The sequence below is a fragment of the Vespula vulgaris genome, chromosome 6, assembly GCF_905475345.1.
Source record: "Vespula vulgaris chromosome 6, iyVesVulg1.1, whole genome shotgun sequence".
In the NCBI taxonomy this organism is placed as follows: Eukaryota; Metazoa; Arthropoda; class Insecta; order Hymenoptera; family Vespidae; genus Vespula; species Vespula vulgaris.
The window spans coordinates 4,647,126-4,674,546 of record NC_066591.1 but is presented as its reverse complement, the minus strand read 5'-3'; the positions used below and the strand labels follow the sequence as shown (position 1 = coordinate 4,674,546).

Below are 27,421 nucleotides of genomic sequence, written 5' to 3'. Positions count from 1 at the left end.
GTAAAGAGTAGAGATCACGCAATGTTTTCTTTCATTGTCGAGCGCCACCTGGCACTTGAAAATACAACTAAATTCTCCCCACTACCGAAGACAGCGAAATTTGTATCATTAAATTAATCGGTTCTATTTGAATTCTAATAATTTTATTAATTCACGAATTACACACAATTTTCATTCCGACAAATATTTTCTTACTTTTAATTTAATAGAAAAGCCCGAAATTGAAAAAACAGTCTCATTTTTTATCGTTTTTATGATTTGCATAAGTTGTTCTTCGCACGAGTATTCCTTCGCAATAATGTTTCATACTCTATGGATAACGCTCTGTTATAGAAACACGAATGTAAGAATAACCAAGTATCAAGAAAGGTATTGATATATATGATTATAATAATTAAAAAATTCTGATGTATATTTTGTTTGATGTAACAAATGCAAAGTGAAAAAAATTTAATGTCGTTCCTTTGTGTAACTTCGTCATAATTCGTTTTCCCAGTGTATTTACACGATAAAGATACAATAAAATTCGTTAATGCTGCAATATAATGTCAAACGCGATAAGTGGAAAGAATTTGTTACGTCCTACCGGATTACAATGCAAAAATCTACACGAATATTTAAAGTCACGTCCTCCAGAAGTATTAAGTAAATTATATCATAATCCACCTATATGTTTGGCTGTGTTTCGTGAACTGCCTGTGATAGCAAAACACTATATCATGAGATTATTATTCGTCGAACAGGCAGTTCCACAGGCAGTAATTGCTTCTTGGTGTTCTAAACTTTACCTTGAAGATCATCAGAAAGTAGTTGTAATTTTAAAAGAATTAAATATATGGAGAGAAACATCTTTACCTGGAGGATTACCAGGTTGGATTGTTCATGCCTCTTTTAAAAAAAATTTGAAAATTGTTCTATTGGGAGGTGGTAAACCATGGACAATGTCGAATCAATTAGAAACTGATAGTAAACCTAGAGACGTAGCATTTTTAGATGCATATGCATTAGAAAGATGGGAATGTGTTTTACATTACATGGTTGGTTCTCAGCAACAAGAAGGTAAATTAATTTAATTATTGTATAAGTTATATTAATGACAAATTAGATCTAAATAATTAATTTTAGGTATCTCGGCTGATGCTGTGAGAATACTTTTACATGCCGGTTTAATGAAACGGGACGAAGCTGATGGAAGTCCAGTTATTACACAAGCAGGTTTTCAATTCTTATTGTTAGATACTGCATCACAAGTATGGTATTTTATTCTCCAATATTTAGATACGATAGAAGCAAGAGGGCTTAATTTAGTTGAATGCCTTACATTTCTATTTCAATTAAATTTTTCAACACTCGGTAAAGATTATAGTACTGAAGGCATGTCGGAAGGTTTATTAACATTTCTACAACATCTAAGAGAGTTTGGACTTGTTTATCAACGTAAACGAAAAGCTGGAAGGTTATTGAATTTAATTTGGTTTTAACTATTTTTTTCTACATACTGATCTTTTAATTATTCATTTTTCTCTTATTAGATTTTACCCTACGCGTTTAGCATTAAACATAGCTACTGGACAAAATAAACCATTAGCTAAGGAAAGTGGAAAAGAAGGATATATAGTAGTTGAAACTAATTACAGAGTGTATGCTTATACTAATTCAAATTTGCAAGTTGCTTTGCTTGGATTATTTTGTGAAATGTTATATAGGTAGGTCTAAAAGTTTCCACATAATTATAAAAATTATGTTTTTATTATTACTAAGTGACAACTTACAGATTCCCAAACTTAGTGGTTTCAATATTAACAAGAGATTCAGTAAGGCAAGCTTTGAAAAGTGGAATTACTGCAGCACAGATCATAGGGTATGTAATTATAATTTATTCGATTTTATGTTCTTATTAATAATTTCAAACTAGATACTTACAATTACACAGTAAAGTTAATTTACGTTCTGCTATATTAACAGTTATTTACAGCAGCATGCACATAATAAAATGTTAGAGGCAGGCCCACCTACATTGCCTCCAACTATTGTGGATCAAATTAAGTTATGGGAAAACGAAAGAAATAGATTTTTGTTTAGTGAAGGAGTCCTATATAGTCAATTTCTTTCTCAAACTGATTTTGAAGTGCTTAGGAATCATGCACTTTCTACAGGTGTTCTGATCTGGCAAAATGACAGGTATAACTGCAAAAATAAAAAGTTATTTTGACTTTTTGATATTAATAGAGATAGAGTATTCTTTTATCATTAATTATTTTTTATTTTTTATACAGAAAACGAACAATGGTGGTAACAAAAGCGGGCCATGATGATGTGAAAAAGTTTTGGAAAAGATATTCAAAAGGTTCCTCTTAAAAAATTAATATAAAATAACATTAATGGAAACGAATTAAAAGCTGAAGTGTTACGAACGTTTCGCATTTTCATTAGGTTCCTTTGATAAAGATCTCTTTTTCACATAAACTTAATGTACAAATATAATATAGGTATTAATATATTTCTTAGAATCAACAATGAAAATACAAAAGATATACGATGTAACTCTAAGATTTTTATTCAGTAAAAACATTTACAAATAATACTGCGTAAAATATCTTAAAATAACAAAACTGAGTTGTACATGATTACTGAATTTTATTTCTTTTATTTTTGCATTTTTACATTAAATGAATTTTGTCATATTAAAAAAAAAAAAAAAGGAAGAAAGAAAGAAAATGTAATTTCCATTATATATGACGTCTGTGATCAATAAGATTTTACGTTTTATTTTTTGCCCCTTGTATTTATTTTATAATGATTGTAATTAGACTGCATGCTTACCAATACACCAATTGTGATAGTGATAGATTCGAACTTCGTACCACACATTGTGTACATTTTCATATAAAAACGGTATTTAATGTCAAGGTTATCAATCCTTCACAGAAATACTTAGTCAGTATGTATCACTGTTTAGCATCAATCCCAAATATTCGATGCTGAAGAAACTAGATGTCAGCGCTGTGGTGCTGCTTTTGGTTTAGGCATTTTAGACAATAAGCCTTGTATTTCTTTTTTTTCATCATACGTTTTCCATAACTCATATAAATTTATGATATAACGAGCTATTTCTTGAATTTTTTCCATGTCTGCATTTAATTCTGCAAACCATGATTTGAGATCTTTTTGTAATATTACACATGCAATCTGCAGACATCCTACAATAAATTAATTTTGTTTAAAAATTAGTTCAACTTGTAAAAACGCATTATTGCAATATATGTAATACTTAGCATATGTAATACTAATATAGTTCTTACCAATGGCTATTTGATATGGTGGATAAAGAAGACACACATCTGTACGTAAACTATCATTAATAATACGCCAAGCTAATGTTAATAGTTGATCATCTGGCCCTACATCTTGAATAAGAATTAAAAGAGGTCTGTACGGTTGATATACGATTAAACAACAATCTAAATGCTCCAAAAGATAAAATTCACATTCAAGAATATGATTTGTACGATACGGAAATTCTTGAGAGTATGCATAATTAAATTTGTTTTTCACTAGAAAAAAACGGTAAATAAAAGATATTTTTACTTTAAATTAATTATAAATATATATCCTTTTTTATACATACCTACTGTTTGGCAAGTTGTTATTAACCTTGTGTTAGAAATAACTCCAAACTCTTCAACTTTTGAAGCTAAAAAGACGGATGTTGGGGCTAATAATAAAGGATCAATACATTTTAAACTATTGCGAGCATAGAATCTTTTAAAATATACTGTTGCTGTTGCAATTACTTGTTGTCTTAATTTTAATTGTTCACCTAACACTTGAATAACTAAAACAAAAGATATATACGTACGTTCAAATAATTTCTTAATATAAATCGTATAACACAGAAATTTATATTACAGTAAACTTACGGTTAGAAAAAAAGATAAAAAGCTTTTGATATTCTTCTTCTGTTAAAATAGATAAATCATGTTGTCGTTCGCGCACTAAGTCTTGTTTATCAAGTAACCACTGTTGACTACAAAATAAAATAAGTTGTTTAACAATTGGTTATTTAATTTATTATGTCTATAACTTACTGGTGAGAGCTCTGCCAAAAATTTCCTGCCATTCTTCGATTTTTGATCACAATATTTTAATTACTAAAAGTAAACAATCGTCAATGTATCAATTTCTAAAAGTTCCAAATTTTACTTACTTATACGTTATATTTACATTTATGCATATTATTTCGAAGAAAGAAATATAATCTTCTTATTTCCAAAACAAATTACCAATATAACTCAAATTTGATTAAACAATATTTTTATTTCACATGAAGTGATTATTAATGATTACATCTATGTACATGATAAGACCTTTCGCACGAAGCATGTACGACTTCAACGACAGATATGGACAAACTGTGAACTATAAGCCAAACGAGGAACACTATCGCCACCATGCGGCTAATATATTAATCTATAAATCTGGGTAGGTTATATATATCTCTCTCGCTCCCTCTCTCTCTCTCTCCCTCTCTCTCTCTCTCTCTCCCTCTATCTCTCTCTCCCTCTCTCTCTCTCTCGCACGTAACGATTAACCGATACCAAAGAAATATACTTTATCAATAATTGATAGAAGTGATTGATGATAAATGCGTTAAAATAGATCACTTTAGTCATTTTTTATAAAAATCTATAATAAATCAATTATCACCAGCAAATATAAAACATTTAAACCATTTTACAATTAAACAAGAAGCAATCCAAATAACCTGTAATTGATATAATAATTAATAATTTTATATAATCACAGAGGCAAACAAAAAAAAATTGCTTATTCAAGATCAACACATACGCATACATAACAATATTATTGTAGGTACAATAGTAAACATATTGGTAATAATATTCTGTTACTAACGCACAGCGTTATATAATTTATCAGAAATATTATAAAAAAATATTTCTGCAAGTAATAACTTAAGGAACATATAATAACTTGAGGAACATAAAAAAATAATGTATACTATATTTGCGGTATCTTACGAGATCCCGCTTCCTTTAGAAATCATATTTTAATTTTCTTGAATCAGAGAATTTAATTATTCTTCTATGTAATACATAATCAGCGGTTTAAATAGTGAAGTATCGAGTTTCGCATCTTTCGACCTTGGTAACCATTGGATAGAAAGCTCTTTGCTATTTCTATGTACAGTTAAAGGTTAGATATCAGAATTATTGTAAAACTACGTAATGACGTTTATATTACGACCCTTAATATTAAAAAGTACGTTAAAAAAGACACTTTTATCAATTAATTATTTCAATGAAATGAGAAATTCATTGGTGCATACATCGAAATGTAAGTTTTACTCAAGTATTTACAACTCTCAGGTGGCGTCATTGAAAATTCTTGGTATTAGCGCGAAAATCGTATATACACATATATATTGCTAAAATAAAAAATTATATTCGTCTTTATAGCGTTATTACATGGAGAATACGAAATGCAGGATCCAAAAACAGAAGCCGATATGTAGGTAAACCTAACCTTTCACGTTAAAAACTTATATCCAAAGTACAAACTAATAATAAATTGTAATAAACATTTATATTTTTTTATATACTTGTTATTTTATACTCCAGAGTAAATATTACATATGTGGACAAAACAGGGAAAAAAATACCAGTAAAAGGTAAAGTAGGGGATAATGTACTTTATTTAGCGCACAGATATGGAATAGAAATGGAAGGAGCATGCGAAGCTTCACTTGCTTGTACTACATGTCATGTGTATGTACATTATGATTATTTAAATAAACTTCCACAAGCAGAGGAACAAGAAGAGGATTTATTAGATTTAGCACCTTTTTTAAAAGAAAATTCTAGATTAGGTATAATCTTCATATATTTGATAGAAATTATGTTCACTTCTCATTGTTGTTTTAAATTACAGTTTCCTGTTTCATTTTAGGTTGTCAAATAATATTAACTAAGGAATTAGATGGTATAGTATTGGAATTACCTAAAGCAACTAGAAACTTTTATGTTGATGGTCATACTCCAGCTCCACATTAAAATAGATATCGTGTATAAATATTTTTAATTAATTAATTTATATATTTTAGCAAATGAATATGCTAACAAATATTCATAAATTGTATAAAGAATAGTTATATTATTTAAATAAATGTTAATTTTCATAAATTGATACATTGTAATGTATTTAATAATACTGTATGTAAGATGGTTTATATTTACCTAATGTTTCATTGTGATACAATATATTTTATTTTTTATACAGCTGGATTATGATACATATTTCTTTAATTACAATGATACAAGATTTAAACATTTATGGTACAATGAATCTGTGAATTAAAATCTTACTCGTTGATCTTGCAGCATTTACATTGTGAGTGAGAGTCTCGTAGAACAAGTTTTTACAAACTAATCTCACATCACTTGAGTGCTGCCACAAACGTTTAACACTTGTTTTACTTTTGGCAGGCACTTTTGCGAATTATCCCAGTTTGAGAATTTTTATAATAGCTTTGTGTGTATTTATATGTGCATATCCGTTTAAACTTATTTATTTGTGTGAATTTTTGCACATACCACTTTTGCCCACACGCACGTACGCACACGCGCACACATGCATGCATCCGTATATTCTTCTATTTGTATTAATGATTATTATCACCAATATATTTATCATTCTTGTACAAATTATATTATTTATATTTTCTCCCGATTAATTGATCACTATGATACGATACTTTTAAGATGTGCTTCAATTACATTAAACACTCATACTAAATCATTGAGAAAATTTAAACAGGATATTTTTCAGGCACACTTCATTTGTCAATCTGTAAAAACTGTAATACACATTATCCTCATTTGGTATAGATCATCACAATAAACTTACAGAAAAAGTAACTTTTGTACTTTTCTATAACCAAACGATTGGTATTATACAAATGATATCTATAGTAGAAATTACAATGGAATACTATGAAATCAATATGTTTTATAAGAACAAATTGAGTAATTGCATATTAAGAAATACTTGCAATTATTGTTAATAAGTAAATTTTTAATTAAAAAAAAATATCGAAGCTCAAGAGATTACACTTAGCTTAAGTAATATACGCACTACCAAATGTAACTTATAGTTTTGTAAAATTGAGGATAATTTTATTATGCATATGTATCTATAAATAGTATATCTAGCGCGCGAGTGTGTATTATTGTAAATGAAACATAGTTTTTTATCGGATAGCAAGTATTCATAAAAAAAGATATCTGGAATTTTTTTTAATCAAAACTGAAAAATACTATAAAACAAAACAAAAAAAAAACAATCGTATTCGTAACCTAGTTTATGATTTTGCATGTATTAATATATGATAAATAAGAAATCGTAACATAACATAAACAATTATTATATTAATGAAAATAAAAATGAAATATATATATACATTTTTAAATATACTTTAGAAATCTTTGTACTTTAAATTTAGGTTAAATGAAAATTTATGAAATATTCGCAACTAATGTACAGAAGTCATTCATCATAATTAGATCAATATCCTTTGATTTTTTTTTCCTTTTTTTTTTAATTACAAACATCGTGTTGCTTTATAAATAGAATTAAAACTCGTTAATTTCTATTTAAAATAAGCATTTATGAAAACCTCAAAATTACTGCATTTATTTAGGAACCAATTTTCTAATATGTTCTCTCTCTCTGTATTATATTATTATTTATATGTATGCTATTTTAAAATGTAATCAAGTATAATTATTAAGTAAATTATGTAAAGATAGATATTCTAAAATATAATTAAAAATTTACTGCATTCAGACGGGCGTAACGGAACACATCAATAAAATATTTACTATAGATGGATGGATGTTTAAATCAGTGTTCATAAATATGAACTACCATGGAAAAAGGCTAGCTATCATATGACATATAACATTTAGATACTTCAATAAAAACTTTCAAATAAAACAAGTATGTATGTACAATAATAATATATATATATATACATACTTCTTGAATTTAAGAATAATAAATTTTCATTTTTGGAGGAAAATACAAATAGTTGTTTTGTATAAACTTTTGATACTTATTTTTTATGGCATATGAGAAGCAATGCATAAACATTACTATATTAATAGACTAGAAATATTGGACATAACAAAGTATTAATTATTTAAATAAGCATAGACGTGTACTATTCTTAAAATACATTCTTTGTCACTTTGTACAATTCTAAAATATATCATGCATTGCTGTTATTAAAGTTTGCAGAACAATCACATGCTTGTAGTTTAATTATATAACAAATAACATATTTCTCATAAATTGTTTCTACATATACATATGTATTGTTAGCAATTTTGTAGCAACCATTTCTTAAAAATAATATTGTAAATATTTTACAATATCAATAAGCTGATCATGAAGAACTATCTAGCACAACATTTTGAAGCTTTGGTTTAAAAAATATTTTACAATCTCTATATATACAATAATTCTCTTTATACATAGAGATGAATGTCAAGGTGATTTACATAATATAATAAACAAATATAAGAATCTTTGCAATGTTAAATTTGTGCTTAGCTGTCAAGTATAACAGTATGATCTATATTATGGCACTATTTATCTAAGAGTATCATGATTAAATGGCAAATCAATTTTTATAAATATTTAATCAGATCTGTAGGTATTTCTTCAACATGTCTTTTAAATATATATATATGTATACATATATATATACATATATATATCTATCTACATATATAGATATATACATGTACGTATATATATATACACACACACAGGATGTTCCAATTTTTTCCGCCAAACTGCACCAATACGTTTTACATAGGAATAAGAAAAAAAATGTTGTATAAACATAGACTTACAAATGTTTTGTTACAAAGTTATAAGAAAAATGAAATGAAATGAGTAGTAAACACAAATTTTATAATGAATAAAGATCGTCGTTATGTTTATTACTTAACAACGTCGAAATAATAAGTATCTTTTGTCATTGATATATCTTCTATTATTATTAGATTTGTACGACTTGTTAAAATTCTATGGTTCTTTTTATATGAAAAATACGCAGATACGATTTACATCGACGGCTACTATAATGAATAATAGTAAACACAATAGATCGCGTTTTTACGCAATACTATATTAATAATAATTTAATTATTGTTATAACTTTTTAACAAAGCATTTGTAAGTCTATATTTATATAAAATTTTTTCTTATTTTTACTCGTAAAACATACGGCACAGTTTGACGGAAAAAGCGTGAAACAAAAAGCCTGTATATATATTTTTCTAACATAGTTAGATACGAAAGATCATGATAATAATTATTGCTTAAGCTAGCTGCTTCTTATTTTATATAAGATAAAGTAAATTGGATCTACTTAAAAAACTGATAGTACTAATATGAAGCAGATCATAAATATATTTACAAACTTTCAATAAAACTGATCTGCAAATAAGGAAGAATTTATCATTTTTTATAAATACTTTAAATGTACAATATTACTGCATTGATGCATATAATATACGAATAAATATCATCAAAAGAGAGCATAAGCATTAGAGAGAGCATTAAAATAAAATAGTTTATTATCGTTAATAAGAATAAGTAAAAATTAAAATGATAATTATAAAATACTTTAAGTGCCATGAACAATATTAAGAATCAGATCATTATTTAATTAGTAATGTTATATTTTAATCTTTTTTAATATGTCATTACTTTTTATTAAATAATATTTAGACAAATTCAATTAATGATTATAAATCTTTTCTTTACATCAGGCACTGGTCACAAATATTTGTATTTGTTTTATGAAGAAGTTGTATTCGTTAAATATTAGCTACTGTTTGCATCTTATGAGATGCAGCCAGCTTTTGTCAATCTATTTTTATCAATAAAATACATAAAAATACACATAATATGTTCTAAAATATCACAAAATTTGTACAATATAGGCACCCATAAAATGGTTTGCAACTTAGAAGATTATTCAATCACCTTGACAATAATTTTTTTATATTTTAGGAAATTAATTATTCAAATAATTGTAGCAGCAACATAGGATACATGCAAATATTGCAATGCTTTCCATCATATATTTTAACGAGATAATTTTCAACGGCTAATAAATGATAAATTCAGAGCAATTTTACGATATCTCGATTAACTTTACATTTTCAATTTACTCTTGTTTCCCCGCTTTATTACACGCTAATAAGGGCTAGAAAATTAGCAAATACTGGCTTCAACTTGTTTAGTATAATCAGAACTTATGAATAGAACACATTCTTACACTTTCATTCTGACAATCGCAGCAATGCTCGATTCCAGTGTGGACATTGTGCTTCTATACACACATTACATGAGGCAGAGAATATTTCAAACTGGGAATAAAAAGTTTTTGCGACGTTTCACAGCTGCACTCTCATAATTTACACTTCTCATAATTTACACTTCTCATAATTTACACTCTCATAATGTACAACGCATAGTTGCTCAGTCCAATTGCTGCTATCCAAAGACCAATTTGTGGAAGTGTAAATACTATCTTACTTCCATGTTTCAATCGTTTAATATACAGTTGTGACTAAACAATTCATACTGCTAATAAAGTATACAAAATGTACGGAATATACACAGTGTGAAGGCTAAATGCAACATCTTGTGCTGGTATCATTTTCTTTGTCAGTTAAATTCTCACAGATGATGTTGGTGAATCAGTGCATGTACTGGAAACTGTCTGCCCCTTTGATACCTCTGACAACGTCCCATACTCAGATCATAACATTCATACACATTAGCGACTGCACTACGCGATGATGAAAACTTGGTTGACTCAACTGAGTATGGAGCAGAGGCATCAAAGGGATCCTCCAGTTATTCTGTAGGATGATGACGACCTCCACACATTCCGCACGACATTCCACACCAATGAACAGCTCTGAGTGGTGGATAAATCCATAAGCAAGGAACGATGAGTGATAATAATGCCAGACCAATCCATCTTCTGCCACATCCTTCTTCTGTACTACAACTACAAAATTATATATTAGTTAAATTTTAAGTAATCATGTCGTACTTCAAATTAGTATCGTAAAATTTTCATACAATGTAAAAAATCATCCAATATACGATATTAGGGAATGGCCATAAATATCTAAACTTACCTACAAGGATTTTGGGCAAAGTCACCTTCAGCATCGCTCATACAATGATATAGCATACACTGAGCACATGATAAACAAGAAATTGTTGCTATTCCACGTCTAATAGGATCAGGAGCATACTCGCAAGATCCTCTAGGATTGTGCTGCTCAGAATATAATTCTTGGCAATGTTTACATCGTAACCGAACATTACGTTTAATAGTATTTTTTGAAGGTTGAGACACTATAATGTCGGGTTTTTTCAAAGAACTTCCAGTATTGTGCCTGTCTAATCTATCACTTTTATGATCATCGACGATGGGATATAAATATTCATGATTAACTGTTGTGAGATGCACATAGGAGTAATTATCAGATCCAATATCTGCAGTTGATGTTAAAGGATGTTGAGATAGTGGTACTTTGTTGGTAGATCCACCAATGTAATGAATCGGTTTGTATGAATCAAGAAGATCTGAACACTGGGAATGGTAATTAGGTACACGAACTACTCCACGAGATGTATCCGAAGATGGACGTGGATCTAGAGGATCCACAGGTAGATTTAAGGTCTGTAAAATTAGAAAAATATTAATTGAGTTTGAAGTACTTATTTTAAAATATTTTAGTTCTTACCATAAAAACATCTTCATCACCACCATCTGCAGAATTGGCGCATAATGTAGATTCCGCAAGTCCTGTAATATTGACAACAAAATACTAATAAATTTAATTATCTAACAATTGTACAGCAAACAATGATAAACTACATATTTTTTTGTACAGCTTACCAGGTGTACAATCCATATAAAAATGCAGCAAAATAACGAGCGCAACAAAATTAATAATTAATGATATATCACTATTTACTGTATATTTATTATTACAGATTTACTACTCGAGATAACAGAACAATAGGCTTTTATACTGAATAATAATGCTCTTAATAATAATTATTTGTTTATATATATATATTTTATGTATAAATAAATAATTGTTTTTTTTTAAATCTTTAAGAGAAATAAATCACTTTATAATACTAAAAAACACATTTTAAACACAAAGCATAAAAAGTAAGACAGTACCTGTAGTATAATTAACATGCTTTAAAATTTAAATTATTAATATATATTACTATAAATCTTACCTTCCAATAATTCTTCCACTGCAGTACGTACGCCTTTATCAAATGCTCTTGCATCTGCTGCTGTTTGAAATGTTAATCCAAATTTTTTCTCTCCTGTCCGCCAATGATGAAAAGTTGGCATTACCTTGTTATATTCAAAATCCTTTTTGATAGTACAACTAAGAACAACCTAAAAAAGTAAAGTAATAGTATGATAATAAAGCACTTAACATTATAATTTACTATTAAATTACAAAGCATATTACCGACTGATCGGTGATACGTTTCCCATAGATAAGATATTCATGTTTTCTTTTTGTCGCACTAGGTGGAGAAGTACTAGATCCATGACCCTGTGCATTGACAGTTGTACTCGAAAGAGAATTGGTGGTTGAAGTTGTAGTGGTAACATTCGAAGTAGAGATGCTTGTACCATTGGTATTATTAGACTGAAGTCCACCCACTGAAGTTGCTCTACGTCTGACCGAAACATTTGCTAATCCACCACCGCTTAGAGGAACCCATCCACCAGAACTGTCATCTCTTGTCATTACTTGGGCACGAACCCTCACTAAGTAGTTACCACTAAAAAACAATGATCAAAGATTAATTTGAGAGAATTTATTGCTATGTATATATGCAAAGTATTTGCTAATAATTCAGGACTTAAAAATAAAACAAATAATTTATATAAATATATGTCCAATATGATCTTTTTTCCAAGTTATAGACAGTTTTATTTATCAATAGGATTAAAATAGTTAAGATTATAAAAAGTGCTCAAAATGACTACCTTTAATTAGAATACAAGTTTCATAGATCTTGTCATAGATTGCTTGATCTTTTCAAATTCATTCTAAGTAGCGTTAAAAATTACTGGCAACCCTGCTCAACGCATTGTTCAAAGTATCTTGACATTGTCAATGGATAAATTTTAGATACCTCCCAAGTAATAATGAAGTGGATTCAAATATGAAGAACAAGCTGACCAGAAAATAGAACTTAGACAGCCTGCTACCTAACATACTGCTGCGTTAATAGCACTAACATACAATACAAATACTCTACCTTCGCCAAGCATAAGATAAGAACTATACCACTTATGACACAAGAAACACGTGTCCATGTTTATAGATTAGCAAGACCTTAAGTCTCTTAAATTTTGTAGATAAAGAATAAACTGATTTCAAGTATTCTATAACTCAGAAACTAGGTAATATTGAACATATGTTTATATAAACTTTTTTCTCATATTTTGTACTAAATCCACCATTGTAATACTTATTAAGAAATAGCCTATACATAACAAGGAAAATTGTACCGTGAAAAAAATATCAGCGAGTCGTATGCAAAATTAGTCGAACGTAATTGGAAATATTTTACATGCGAAACGACATAACGTATCAATCGATAAGATTATTAAAATTCGAAAAAACGTCCTTCCGAAAGAGAAAAGATTAAGGGAAGAGGGATCATTTCAATTTAAATGTATTTGATGTGATCACCGGTAAAATATTCAAAGAATCGTCAGTAACACAGCTACATAGCAGATGTTACACGCTGACATCGATTCAATGAATGAACAGTCAGCCATGCACGAACACACCGGATGAGACACCACACGTACGTAGAAAGGAGACATACGAAGATACATTTACATGTGTAAATTCGTAGGAGGAGCGTCGAAAAGATAACGTGAGAGATTCCCGAAAGAGGGGGAACTTAACGGTCGTGAAAAAGTCGCACAATACGTATAAAAAAAAGTGCAAGGGGGGATACTATGGAAAGCGACACAGGAAAGAGAGAGAAAGATATATATATATATATGTATAGAGAGAAAGAGAGAGAGAAAGAGAGAGAGAGCAAGAGAGAAAGAAAGGATGAACGAAAGAAAGAAAGAGAAAGAAGAGTGAACGTCTCTTGGACGATGTGTACGAAGTGCATACCACTTAAAACATGGTGGGGACGCACGGTCTCGTAAAAAGCGTAGTAACGTAACGAATGTTTCATCTTTCCGTGCGGAACCATCGTCATACGTAAAGTGGTACGGTGGCATTAAAGAGAAAGAGCAAGTGAGAAGAGAAAGGGAGAGAGAGAGAAAGAGAAAGAGAAAGAAAGAAAGAGAGAGAAAGAGAAAGATTACTTACTCCTCCGACGCCTCTGTCATGATTCGAGCAGTCGAAGCCTTTACTCAATGCCCACTTTTTCCCACACTTCACCATTTTCGTTGCATTGAAAAGACATTCGGTCGCGATTCTGTTTGTGGAGCTTTTTTAGGCTAGTGCCAAGCACAGGAAGCGCCCCAGACCTCCTCCCTCTCGCAGTCCCCGTAGAGTTCATCCCCACGCCTGACCTCAGACGACGAACAGTCCACGCCTGCTCCCTTTCGCATCCTCGATCGCGCATTTCATTTTAAAGCCAAATCCATCTCCAACCTGTTCTCCGACGATCGTCGTAAATAGGATGAGAAAGGAAATACACTAACATTATATATACGTATACGTATATATGTTAAAATGTATATGTGTATGTATCTATATATATATGTATCTACGTAAATGTGGATGACCGAAAGGAAGGAAGGACGACGAAGACGATCCCCGACGAACGATCGTCGCTTACAAACGTGAATTTCCTCTCGACCGCAACGTGACACTTGCGAGGAATATGTGTACTAGTCGAATAGAGTCGAGACAAGCGAACAGCCGTACACCGCCACCACCACCACCACCGCCACCCGCCGCCACCACCGTCGCCGTCACCGCCACCTCGCATACACGCGCACGCACACTCCTTTGCCCTACAGATGCAATTGACTATATAGTGGATATATCGACTCTTACGGTGGAAGCCACCGGTCTCTGCGCAACAGGATTCATTCATCGATGTTCGCTACACTCTAGACAAGGAGAGAGAGAGAGAGGAGAGGGAGAAAGAGAGAGAGAGAGAGAGAGAGAGAGAGAGAGAGAGACTTGTACTCCGCGATTAAAGCGCACACCAACGAACTGCCCTCTTCTCACACTCTCGATTACCGTCTATGGCCTGATCGTTATATCCTTCCTTATGTTTCACTTTCCTCTTCCTTTATATGTCTATATTCGCTTTTCGTTTCAGAAGACAAGAAATGTACCCATCCGTGATATCGTCGTTGTAGAGCTACATTATGTCTTTTTCTTGCACGAGAAATACGAAACGGTTAGTTTTTCAAGGACAGAAAATTATCGTTCGATCGTACGAATATACGTATTTGTTTGAATGATTTAGATGACGTAGAAGTAATGTAGATATTTTAACGATTGCACCGATGGAATCTTCGTATGATTTTTAGAATTTCAACTGTAATAATATCGACTTTGTTTCATTAGATTTTTTTTTGTATTCATCGGTTTCGTAGTTTTAAATTGTCGCTATATGTCGAGTTGAAATTTTCTTTTGGTTATTCTCGGAAATTGTTATTTTTATTCGAACGTAGAAAACTATGATTATATACATCCGTTATGTTTTAATTATTCGTTTAATTAAGACCACGTAATCGAGAATCGCAGATTAAGAAACAACTTCATTCCAATCTAATAAACGCGGGCAAGTGGACGCCATTTTATTTCTATTTCGTCATTGTTAAATTTTCTGTCTTCTCATTGGTTGTTTGGTAGGATGTATGAAATAAATATTTTTTAGCATATTTGCTCTTTTTCTTCGATATCGTGACGATTTTACTTGTATTAATCGAATGAAATATCATAATTAGACAGCAATATATTATTCGTTATTTTTTATCGATTTACATGCAAGTGCATGTTAGCCTTTATACGCATATTACTTATGATTGGATGATTTGATACCAATTCTAAAATGTATCTGACCTATCAACGTGCATCGTTAATAAGATATACATCTAATTATATCATATCGTATCTATAAATGGACAACTAAGTATATATACAAACATAAATCGTTGTTTTTTTATCGAAAAGGATTCCAATATTTTCATATGCAATTACTTTTTACGAATGCATGTCCAATGGAAAGAAATATCATTTTGTATGAAATATATTCTTATAAAACGATTATGGACATTAACACTTGTTATCGATATACAATTCATAAGATTTATTAAAATATATTGAAGTCATTTCTATCTTTGAAATAATATAATATTCAAATTCATGGAATGTATTATCCCAAATGATATCGTGTATTATGATCGATTAAATATAAATCATTGTTTTAATAGAAGTAGAAACATACTCGTGTTAGCTTTTAATAAGTTTTATATGATATTTTTATGAGTCGTGCCGGCCATTGCGCGGTCGTGTTTTGGTCCTAGAAAGATGGCTGACTCTTGTTTTCACGATTCTTCGTATGATATACGGTAGTTTGAAATACATTACGAAAGTTAATATACTGTGCATTGAATAATTTCATTTATTCAACAATACGATTGTGTTATACTTACGGACTGAATTTTTTGCCCCTTGTATTCTTCAGGTTTACGTCAATTGCGACGTTTTAAGCGTGTCGGTCTTGCAAGCTTTAATTTTATAGTTTGTAAATGATTTTTAATGTTTCATCGACTGTGTAAATGAAGGAAAAGTGAAACTGAAGAACGTTGCCTAATTGAAAAAATGAATTGTGATTTAATAATCAATTTTATTCTTGGTTGTATTCGCTGTTGATCTGTTAGTAATAGTATTTGGTTAGGTTGGTGTGCTAGGTAAGCGATTTACTTATGATACCTGAACGTTTTATCTCGTGTTCCTTTCGGTGGTTCACGTTAAAAAATGCTATGGAATTAAATCTTTGAACTATCAAACGAGTTGATGATTCGTCAACAAAATGGCAACAAGTGATTTTGATGTGGAGCTCTTTGAGCGAAGACTTCATACATTGAAGGATTCACAAGAATCTATACAAGGTCTTTCAGCATGGTGTCTTGAAAGACGACAACATCATAAGAAGATTGTTGCTACTTGGCTACAAGTTTTAAAGAAGGGTAAGTTAGATATTACATAAAAAATTTACGATTATATGTAGATATTAAATTTTAAATTATATTGCAAGCATTTGTGTACTCGTTATATTCAGACATATACGCCTCTTTAAACTATGAAACATTGATATTTATACAAATATTGACACTAAGTAATTAATAACGTGATTTTTATGTGATAGTAAAAGTGGAGCATCGTCTTACGCTTTTTTACTTGGCTAATGATGTTATTCAATACTCCAAGAGAAAAAACTTTGAATTTGTGGAATCTTGGGGCACTACATTACAACGTGCTACCACAATGGTCAGGGATGAAAAAGTCAAACACCGTATATTGCGGATATTTAAGATATGGGATCAGAGACAAGTATATGATGAGGAGTTTCTTGCTGATTTATCTGGTTTAATATCAGCTGCTCCAAAGAAAAAAGTAGAACCACAACCTGCTGCACCACCAGAAGAATTTCAAGCTGCATTGTTGATTTCGACTATGAGATCATGCGCAACTTTAGAACAGGCAACAGATGCTAGGTTACGTGACTTAAGAGATAGTAACATAGACATAGAAAATGCAGAAGAGCTTTGTGCATCTTTAAAAGATCGAAGACGTGTTGAAGATGCTGAAAAAGAAGTTGATTTGGCAGTAAGAAATGTTGAAAATTATGTACGTGCATTGGAGGCTGAAATTAGAGAAAGAACTCAGGTTCTTGAATTGCTTGAACAAGCAGATCAGTTTTATGAAACTCAACGGGGTGAAGTTAAAATAGTAACAAATGCAAGTACATTTTATCAATAGATAAACTTTCTGTTTAGTGCATAAAATAGAAAAACAATTCAAAATATTTTTTATTTAGCCATTAATCAATATCTTTACACATAGGCATATCGCAACTTTGGTAGTCGAGTGAAAAACTTGAAAAAGAAATTGGACGAATTATTACCAACATTGGTCTCTCCTATTCCATCGCCTGATGTGAATGCTCCATCTCCAAGTCCTGATAGTGACATAGAGCTACCAGGGGATGAAAATCAAGCTACAAATCAGTCTGCAATTATAGAAGTAGCACCTCCATCTATTTATGGTTCATACACTCATGATTATGATCCTGTCCCTGTTCCTGCACCAGAGTTGACACAGGGACATGAATCTGGAGATTTTACTAATAATTTCTCATCGTTTATGGGAGGGAATGTAGATTTTGGTAATATGGTGAGATATAGTTTTCTCATATGGTTATGCTCTTATGTATGTACAAATGATTATACATTGTATGTTTTCGTAGAGAAATTTATTTAATGAAAGATCTACAACACCTACTATGATGACACAATATAGCGATTCCTTAGAGGTAAGTTATAACTTATTGATACATAGTATATCCATCAGTATTTAAATTTATTTAATTCTATTAGCCAAAGCCAATAGAAGTGATCAATATGAGGCCATCCAAAAGTGAAAACAATGAAGATTTCAATATATCTAGTTTTTTGAAAACTGTCCTTCCTTCGTCAGAGGGAACACAAGATCCTGGTGGTATACCAGGTCTAGGTTTAGATATTTCTGATCCTCAAGTGGGATCTCCCCAGCGTCCTAATTATAGAAATTCACCTGCATTAGGGCAGCTTCCTGTGACTCCTACACTTTCACGAATGATGAGTGCTCAGGGTTCATCTCTCGGCACTTTGAATAATTGTCCAATGAACCACAGCACTCCTATTTCCGTTCGTAACTTACCTACCGAATCACACACTCCTTCTCCATATTCCAGTCAAAATAGTCAAAGTAATATCACTGTGCCGTTTGATGGTTCTACTAACGCGAATGTAGTAAATCCTTTACCTCCCCCACCTCTCCCACCACCTATTTTTCTCGACGACGAAAACTGCTACAATAAGCTGCCACCTAAATTTCCTACATGGACTTCTTCAACTGAAGTCAAAGAACCAGCGAAATGGGAAGAAAAGGGTATGGACAATTTAAAAAAGAAACGAAATTCATTTTTTGTTGTAATTAGAATTACTATAAAGAATACAGTATAGTGTGTTACGTATCTCCAGGTAAAAATAGTATGAATCCATCTTGGCCTGGTGAAAACGATGAGAAAAATAAAACATCGTGGATAGATGGTGCTAATGACAGATGGGAATCTAGTAACGACTCTGTTTGGCCTAACAATATAAGGGGGAAAAGTGAAATTCTTTCGGAGACTCCAGAATCACCACCAATGTATGAAAAAACTGGTTTCACTGATCCCGTTGAGTACAATGATTCGCAACCTCAAGAGCCTCTACTTAGCAGTGCAGGAGATGTAGATCATAGGTAGTGTATTAGCTATTTCTATTTTCTTATGAAATCATGGATATATCTTTTATTACTGTATATATAGGGTGATTCCAATACCATTAACATCCGAGAATCAATTACCATACAGTCTGATAAAGGCAGCAGATGTTGATCATCGTAATTTGATAAGTCTCACGGGAAGTCCTGCAAATCATAATACCATTAATGATACCACCTTGAATGTATTGCCAAATAACAATACCTTATGGTCCGCAAGTGATCAGGATTATCGGTGAGAATTTATTACGTAATTGTTATATTTATTTTATACAAATTTTTATGCTCGTATACATGATATACTTTATATTTTGTCGTAATCTAGGCAACACATGCAGCCTGGTGATATAGTGGAGAGCGTTGATATGGAGATGTCGGATGACGAAGCGGATAATAAACCGAAGGGAAGAATATTAGTCGATGTTCGATCTCAAGATCATGATATGAGAACAATGAATCCAACACAGTCTGGGCAGACTCAACATTTAGATATGGACATGCGTATGATTCCATTACCTTCCTCTCAAATATCGGTACCTCGAGGTCAAATGCTGCAAGACGTTCATGTTATTCATCCTGGACCACCTCCACCACCGCCACCACCGCAGTTTCATCAACCTCAAAACAACTTTCATCAAACTCAAGCAGACTTTCATCATAACGCGCCAGTGGAATTTCATCCGAATCAACCAAATTTCCATCAAAATCGACCACCTCCGACCTTCCTTCAAAATCAGCAAGAATTTCTTCCAGGGCAACAAGGTTTTCACGAGGTTCACCAACCGGCTCAGCAAGAATTTGAGTATCATGACAATCAACATAACATTAGATCGAATCAAGATTTCCACGGAGAATCACAATTGCGCAACAGGTATCAACCAACGGACCATCAACATCGCGATGCTCCGACTTTTCATAGAAATGAAAGGAGTGGCCGCGGTGGTCGAGGGTTTCCAAGGAATCGACGAGAGAGATATTCCGATGATCATAATCATAAGCAGCGTACTCCCACAGGTATCCGAAAATCGAGGTCACAGGAACAACAGCAACAGCAGCAGCAGCAGCAACAACCACAACAACCACAACCACAGCAACCACTACAACCGCAACAATCTCAACCACAGCAACAACAGCAGCCGCAACAACAGCCGCAGCAACAGCAACAACAGCAGCAACAGCAACAACAACAACAGCAACAACGCTCGTCACCAGAAATTCTTCCAAATAGTCGTCCTTTATTATTACAACCACCTGAAACTGTCGTTATTCTTGATGACGAAGGCATGCCTATAGCTATGCCTGATTTTGAACAAGGTGAGACACCAGCGAGTATGCAAATTCTTCAAAATTCATCGCAGGAGAAAATCTGTCCATTGTCGATCGAAGATCATAGAACGCAGCAGGACGTATTGAGTTCACGTAACTCCGAACATAACTCTTCCGGTTATCCTGCTGGATTAGATCACTCATTGGTGAACGAAGAATTGATCCAAGTTGACTCCGACAATAATCAGGAACAATCACCTCAAGAATCTGCAATTTCGTTGGAAGAAACAAAGAATCCTCGCGATGAGCAATACGCCTCCGTGTCGGAATATACGGAACATGTAAATTCAGAATCTAGTCTGACGGAGAAACGGATTGGCGATAACAATTCCTCATTGGAAAACCAAGCTCAGGAAGATTTCACGGATACGCCTCAGCTCTCTGAGCAATTGGAGGTTTTAATCGGATCTAACGCAACGTCCTCGAATGATCTGAAGAGACCGTCGACGAATGGTGATTTTGATGAGCAACAGGACGATGTGATTTGTAACAAAAGAATCCTTTTATCGAACGGTCCGCAACAAGCGATTATTACAGATACCGCTTCAAACGATCCCGGATTGTGCATTACATCGACAGACGTTCATCCTATTATAGGATACGAGTACGATGTGCACACTAACAGTCTGAACTTTCGACCTCGAATTGGAGGACCAGCGATCTTCTCACCTTGGAGAAACGGTCCTCCTCGTGGTAGGAGTGGTTTTCGAGGTGGCCCTAGAGCACCCTGGATGGACAGAGCTCTACGTGGACTGTCATCCGGGAATTTTGTTCCGAGAGGACCGAAAAGGGGTGGACAATTTCGGGGAGGTGGTTTTCGTGGTAGAGGGAGAAGTGGTAACTGGTAAATGAAAACAAAGGAAGATCTTATTATTGAAAACATTAGAATTTAATCAGCGAGATCGATCGACATCATAACATCAGCACTTTAATGATATTCTGTGTGTGTATATATATGTGTGTGTGTGTATATATATATATATATATACATATATATATATACATATATATATATTTATATATATATATATATTTTATAATATGTATTATCAATAATTATGTTGGAATACATTCATTCATGCAAATGGAGGCAACAAAAGAAATACGTAAGGTGATACAGATATCTTTTCAGGGGTATTATATGTGTGATTAATTCACTTAACATATACATATATATATATATATATACACATATATAAAACAAATAACGTATATACATATATACATGTGTGTGCGTGCGTGCGTGAGTGTGTCTGTATGTAGATACATATTATATATTATAAATACGCATTATATATCTACATACACGCGTACATACATTTTGTTAAAACTTGGCGACATCATCGTAGGTGGCTCTTGTATAATTTTACAGGTAGCGATTAAAAAAGGCAAAAAAAGGGCAGGTACGAATCTTTCTTCGATCGCCGTACTTTGTTGGCCTCTTTGATGATGAGCGTGTATCATTATACGAATATTATACTATAAGGAAGACTTGTGTTTATGTTTAAATTCTTACAACTAAAAGATATCGTTCACGTTGACTCGTACAAAGCCTTGCAATTTAACGATACTTTCTGCCCATATTTTACCATTTTTCTCTCCATCACTCTTTCTACTTTATCGGGATAAGTTTCTATAGAAAGTATGAAACACTGAAAAAATATATGGTGTAATGCGTTACACTTTTATCCTATCGTCAAAGTGCGTTCCATGAGTCATCGTGATTTCGTAATGTCAACGTCTATATCGCGAAATAATAGCCTGATTCTTCTTCTCCTTTTTTCTTGCCTGTTCACTTTCCCTGCAGCTTCATCGAGATCTTATTATAAAAACAGGCGTGTCAAGGAAACCTCAAAAAAAAAAAAAGAAAAAAAAAAAGAAAAAAAAAATGTATTAATAAAATCCAGTGTTTATGTTGTGGTTCACTTGGTACATTTTCCCTATTTTTTCCAAGTTGTGTCGAATAGATAAATGTTGATAAATTAATTGTACGTGACAATTAACGATGATGAAATATTAAACACAAAGCATGTAAAGAGAAGCGTGTTTGCTCAGTGATCCATCGATGACCACAACAATGATAGAAAAGCGAATTTCTGTCGATTCAAAAAGAAACAAAAAAAAAAAAAAAGGAAATACGTCAAATTAATTTTCTCTTAATAATTATCCTAACTCGTTACTCGCTTTTGTTCTTTTTTGTGAATATATATGCGTATGCAATAACACGTATACGAATTTTATTTATCATAAAGAAAAACAGAAAGAAAAGAGATAAAAGAAGCAAATTCGCTTGTTTGATTTGCCGAACTCTCCGATAGAAGATTTTTTTAAGCACTTTCATTTTTTAATAGTATAATAAACATACGTAAGAACGTTCGACACTTTATTTTCGTATTATGATGTATAGAAGACGAACAAGGAAAAAACAAAAAAAAAAAAAAAAGATATGAGGCGTTTTTATCACATCATATAAAACTATATAGTCACAAAGTGTTTGTGCCTAAGGGTCACTTATATTTTTTAAGTTGTTTTCCGTTGATGCACGGAAGAAAAAAGAGAAATGTATGATTGAAAGGGAGGATAAAACAAGAAAATACAAAAGAAAAAAGTAAAGATAATGAATGATATATCGACGAATTATAAATAATAATAATAATAATAATAATAATAATAATAATAATAATAATAATAATAATAATAATATTAATATTAATAGTAATATTCGACGTCCGTCCCACGAGGAGAAATCTTTTTATTATTTTTATGATAATCCTAGCTCGGTTTCTCATAAAGAACACGAGCGAGTATTCGGAGAGAATCGATTGGTTGAAATAAAACTCCCGCCATCATTCTCAACGCGACGTTTATCATTGAATATCATTTTTTGTTTGCGAAGAACCTTTGCGATTGTATCAACAAAACATTATTTCGAAAAGTTTTCGCTCTTAAAGAAACTATTTTTTCTACGGATCAAAAAATAGATTGTAAATTCCTTCGAGTTTTATAGTTTTATTATTATTATTTTTTTTTTTTTTCATTTAATACCGTGTAAAATAAATGAGGAGACGTTCGGTATTGGAATAATCTGTGATATACGTGTTAACGAGTAATATTAATGAAAAAAAAAAGGAAGAGAAAGAGAAAAAGAGAACAAAGTCGATCGCATCTCTTTCCTTTGTCTTTTTCCTGTCTCTCTCTCTCTCTCTCTCTCTTTTTCTCTCTCTCTTTTCTGTCTGTCTTTCTCCTTCTCTTTCTTTTTCTTTATCTCTTCGTCTCTCTTTCTCTATCCCCACCGAAAGAAGTTTTTTTCGAGCGAATTTAAAAAAAGAAAAGAAATAATTTCGAATTTTACGCACGTGAGAGTGCCTGGCGACGGGATTGACCGTAAAAATTTCGAAAGCACGTGCACACACAAATATGCACACGTGTATATATGTGTATATATGTATACGTACAAATATATAAATATATGTCGTTATCACGAGTGGTTGGTTACATCGTGTAACATAAAAGATCCTGCGTTTTGCGAACGACTACGTTCGTTTCACGTTCAACAAATTGTAAATTATAAAAATAATTACATATATGATAAAATGAAAATGCGTATATTTCTACGTCTAGAATAATATATATATAATGTATATATATATATATAAATATATATATATATTATATATTATATATTATATGTATTATTATATATATTATAAATATAATAACATATGTAGAAATGCGTACACACGTACATATATAATTATATTCGAAGAAGCACACATACGTATATGTGCGCGCGTGCGCATTAAAAGAAACTTAGAGCGGAGTATATACGTACACATACAAAACACATACTCGTAAAAAGAGAAACACATATACATATACTCAAGTATATAAGAGAAACGTATAAAGTTCAGTGTTAGGTTTATTATGCAGAAGCATACTATACGTGCATACCAGAAGTTCTTTTATCATGCGCTATCTAAGTGCGATAATACGAAGCAGCTTCTCGCTTATTAATGCAAATCAATATTTTCTCTCTCCCTGTATATATACATACAAAAATCATTTCTCTCCTATTTTCGTCCTTCTTCTTTTTCTTCTTTCTCCTTCTCGTCCATTCGCGTTAACAGATTGCCCGATTTCGTTGTGTTGTTGTTGTTGTTGTGCCGTTCTTATACGCACGAGTGTGTAAGGAAAGGAAAAATTCCCGACGATGAAATTGAAAGTGATTTTGCGTCGTTACGAAAACGACGCGTGTCACAAGAGAACGTGACGGGTGTATGGCACGTCATCTGCATCCTCATTCCGTAAATTGCTCGTAAAAGTAGACTAGAAAGAATGAATAAATGAATTTATAATAATAATAAAAGAAAATACGAGAGATCAACGCAAACGAATCGTGCAATTTTTGTTTTCGTTGGATTTCTTCTTAAAGAATCCCGAGATTATTGACACTTTCTAATTATCTAGGATGAACGATAGAGTTATTGACAATTTTAATGTGATATTCGTACAATACAAAATATACGTATCTTTATTTAAAAGTAAAAGAAAAAAAGGAAAGAAAGAACTTTGATTATTTTTAGCAATTGTTTTTATGGTAGTCAGATATAGTTGATATTAGATCTTCAGCTAAGATTTACCATTTTATCTTATATAACGAATCTTATAATTATTAAATTAAATAAATTCCATAGAGACGTTGACATAAGAAAATGTGCATTGAAGAGTCTACATTTCTCTTATCATAAATGAAAAATATTGTTGTCAAATCATTGTGTCCTGCATATAACTCTACTGTTTACCTCAGTAAAAAGAAAAAGAAAGGAAAAGAAGTAGGTAAAACCGGGAAACTTTAGTTAGAATACTTACGTATAAAGGAACAAAGAAGCGAGATGATCGAGTATGATAATAAAATAAAATGATATGCTCCACATTAACGAGGTCGTTGTTTCTTCCGTAATAATTCCGTGATCCGATAATTATAATTATTATCACCATCATTATTATTGTTAATCATATAAGACTCAACGATGATTTTACTCGTGCTTTCTCAGGCACGGTAAAACGTTCTCGCGATATTTTATGCGAAATAACACGCTCCATTAATTACTTAATCGCGAAAGCGGTAACGCCGTTTTAATAATAAGAAAGCGAGTGATCTCTTCTTAACGAGAGCCTCTCAAAGAGAAAATTTTTCTCAAAGAAAATCAAATTGTATCCTTTGTAGTAACCGTAACCGACCATTCGCATAGATAGACTCAGAAGCTTTTTTTTTTTTTTTCTTATATACTTCCTCTCATCTTTACGAGCATTTTACAACGTTCTCGATGCAATTTACCTCGTATATTCCGTTTCGATTTAACTCTTTTGTTTTAATAAAGAATTTTTTTTCTTTCTTTTTTTTCTTCATTCACCCATAAGAGAAAGTTTTTGAGGTTATTCTTATTTTTCGCAACCCCTTTGATCGATGGAATTAAAGGAAATTGAAGGTGGAACAGAGAGTATCGAATTAGGGGAATAAAGGAACAGTAATGACAGAAAAAGAGAGAGAGAGACAGAGAGAAAGAGAGAGAGAGAGAGAGAGAGAGAGAGAGAGAGAGAGAGAGAGAGAGAGAGAGAGAGAGAGAGAGAGAGAGAGCGAGAGAGAGAGTAAATGAGTGGGATCGAATGAGATGGGAAGATATCTCTCCGACCTTAGCAACGGTGTCACTAAGTGATCGATTTAATGAAATTTCGAGATTAGAGTACATTCGATTATTTAGCGAGAAAAAGCTCTATAACACGTTAGGCGAGAGTGTATTTGTAAGATCATTTTATTGTGATTTAACGTTACAAGGTTTTATACGAGATCGTATAGAATAATCGTGCATACCGTGTATGCTGAACATTTTGTACATTGCCTAATAAAAAGGATATATCATCTTTTATATTATAATCGTTTCATCTTATTTATTTATATCCTAAAATGAATAAAAAAAAAAAGATCGATTGTAATGTTGTATATTAGTAATTAACACATATAACAAAGTAGTACTTTTTTTTTCTTATCTGTGACAAATAATCTCTATTTCAGGATTGCGAGCAGGTACACATGTAAAATATATGAAATTACTCGCACGTGTATGGTCCAGCTTAAAAAGAGTACTGGCGTCTCATTGGCGGCACGCAACTTCCCTATGCATATTACTATGTATATGTATATATGTAGATTTATGTATACACGTAGAACTAAGGTAAAAGCATATGTTACATATGTATATTATATGTTACAACTAGTCGATATATTTACTTTTACTCGATTAACGTGAGTTCAATGAATACTTAAGCGTCTTTGACTAAAGTACGTGGCCTATTTCACGTGGCTCGAGATGAATGGCCGATACGAGTTTTCAATTTTTCTTAATAACACAGTA

At 31.9% G+C, this 27,421-nt stretch overlaps 5 protein-coding genes across 12 annotated transcripts; 3 read left to right on the top strand and 2 right to left on the bottom strand.

Annotated features, from left to right (window-relative positions):
* Nucleotides 1-6: 6 nt before the first annotated feature.
* Nucleotides 7-2,414, top strand: LOC127064442 (general transcription factor IIH subunit 4). 3 transcript variants are annotated; one of them, XM_050995496.1, is made up of 6 exons: nucleotides 297-1,059; nucleotides 1,126-1,456; nucleotides 1,533-1,706; nucleotides 1,775-1,861; nucleotides 1,966-2,181; nucleotides 2,277-2,414. In XM_050995496.1, exons 1-6 carry the CDS (start codon nucleotides 546-548, stop codon nucleotides 2,356-2,358), a joined length of 1,404 nt encoding a protein of 467 aa, XP_050851453.1. In that variant the 5' UTR covers nucleotides 297-545; the 3' UTR covers nucleotides 2,359-2,414. The 3 variants fall into 3 exon arrangements, with proteins under 3 accessions (XP_050851455.1, XP_050851454.1, XP_050851453.1); XM_050995498.1 differs by lacking the exon at nucleotides 2,277-2,414 and having other exon boundaries at nucleotides 7-1,059; nucleotides 1,979-2,111; XM_050995497.1 differs by lacking the exon at nucleotides 2,277-2,414 and having other exon boundaries at nucleotides 7-1,059; nucleotides 1,976-2,111.
* Nucleotides 1,858-4,438, bottom strand: LOC127064446 (cyclin-C). Of its 3 annotated transcripts, XR_007781722.1 has the most exons (7): nucleotides 4,225-4,435; nucleotides 4,089-4,151; nucleotides 3,921-4,027; nucleotides 3,629-3,835; nucleotides 3,303-3,554; nucleotides 2,824-3,200; nucleotides 1,858-2,187 (listed from the first exon to the last, which is right to left on the bottom strand). XR_007781722.1 is itself a non-coding variant. In XM_050995511.1 (6 exons), exons 2-6 carry the CDS (start codon nucleotides 4,118-4,120, stop codon nucleotides 2,998-3,000), a joined length of 801 nt encoding a protein of 266 aa, XP_050851468.1. In that variant the 5' UTR covers nucleotides 4,121-4,151; nucleotides 4,208-4,438; the 3' UTR covers nucleotides 2,744-2,997. The 3 variants fall into 3 exon arrangements, 2 of the variants coding, with proteins under 2 accessions (XP_050851468.1, XP_050851466.1); XM_050995511.1 differs by lacking the exon at nucleotides 1,858-2,187 and having other exon boundaries at nucleotides 2,744-3,200; nucleotides 4,208-4,438; XM_050995509.1 differs by lacking the exon at nucleotides 1,858-2,187 and having other exon boundaries at nucleotides 2,744-3,200.
* Nucleotides 4,439-5,156: 718 nt separating this feature from the next.
* Nucleotides 5,157-6,204, top strand: LOC127064694 (adrenodoxin-like protein 1, mitochondrial). The gene is made up of 4 exons (XM_050996134.1): nucleotides 5,157-5,355; nucleotides 5,478-5,529; nucleotides 5,640-5,887; nucleotides 5,968-6,204. Exons 1-4 carry the CDS (start codon nucleotides 5,247-5,249, stop codon nucleotides 6,069-6,071), a joined length of 513 nt encoding a protein of 170 aa, XP_050852091.1. The 5' UTR covers nucleotides 5,157-5,246; the 3' UTR covers nucleotides 6,072-6,204.
* A 1,541-nt stretch (nucleotides 6,205-7,745) lies between these two features.
* Nucleotides 7,746-15,063, bottom strand: LOC127064443 (sprouty-related, EVH1 domain-containing protein 3). 3 transcript variants are annotated; one of them, XM_050995499.1, is made up of 7 exons: nucleotides 14,906-15,063; nucleotides 14,499-14,786; nucleotides 12,618-12,936; nucleotides 12,373-12,541; nucleotides 11,862-11,923; nucleotides 11,247-11,797; nucleotides 7,746-11,113 (listed from the first exon to the last, which is right to left on the bottom strand). In XM_050995499.1, the coding sequence occupies exons 2-7, from the start codon at nucleotides 14,516-14,518 to the stop codon at nucleotides 10,957-10,959; spliced, it is 1,278 nt and encodes a 425-aa protein (XP_050851456.1). In that variant the 5' UTR covers nucleotides 14,519-14,786; nucleotides 14,906-15,063; the 3' UTR covers nucleotides 7,746-10,956. The 3 variants fall into 3 exon arrangements, with proteins under 3 accessions (XP_050851456.1, XP_050851458.1, XP_050851459.1); XM_050995501.1 differs by having other exon boundaries at nucleotides 11,862-11,887; nucleotides 14,499-15,063; XM_050995502.1 differs by lacking the exons at nucleotides 14,499-14,786; nucleotides 14,906-15,063 and adding an exon at nucleotides 13,857-14,139.
* Nucleotides 15,064-16,646: 1,583 nt separating this feature from the next.
* On the top strand, nucleotides 16,647-26,943 carry LOC127064384 (uncharacterized). 2 transcript variants are annotated; one of them, XM_050995351.1, is made up of 8 exons: nucleotides 16,647-17,344; nucleotides 17,524-18,116; nucleotides 18,222-18,551; nucleotides 18,625-18,690; nucleotides 18,755-19,307; nucleotides 19,400-19,661; nucleotides 19,729-19,917; nucleotides 20,008-26,943. In XM_050995351.1, the coding sequence occupies exons 1-8, from the start codon at nucleotides 17,188-17,190 to the stop codon at nucleotides 21,854-21,856; spliced, it is 3,999 nt and encodes a 1,332-aa protein (XP_050851308.1). In that variant the 5' UTR covers nucleotides 16,647-17,187; the 3' UTR covers nucleotides 21,857-26,943. The 2 variants fall into 2 exon arrangements, with proteins under 2 accessions (XP_050851308.1, XP_050851307.1); XM_050995350.1 differs by having other exon boundaries at nucleotides 19,382-19,661.
* Nucleotides 26,944-27,421: the final 478 nt, after the last annotated feature.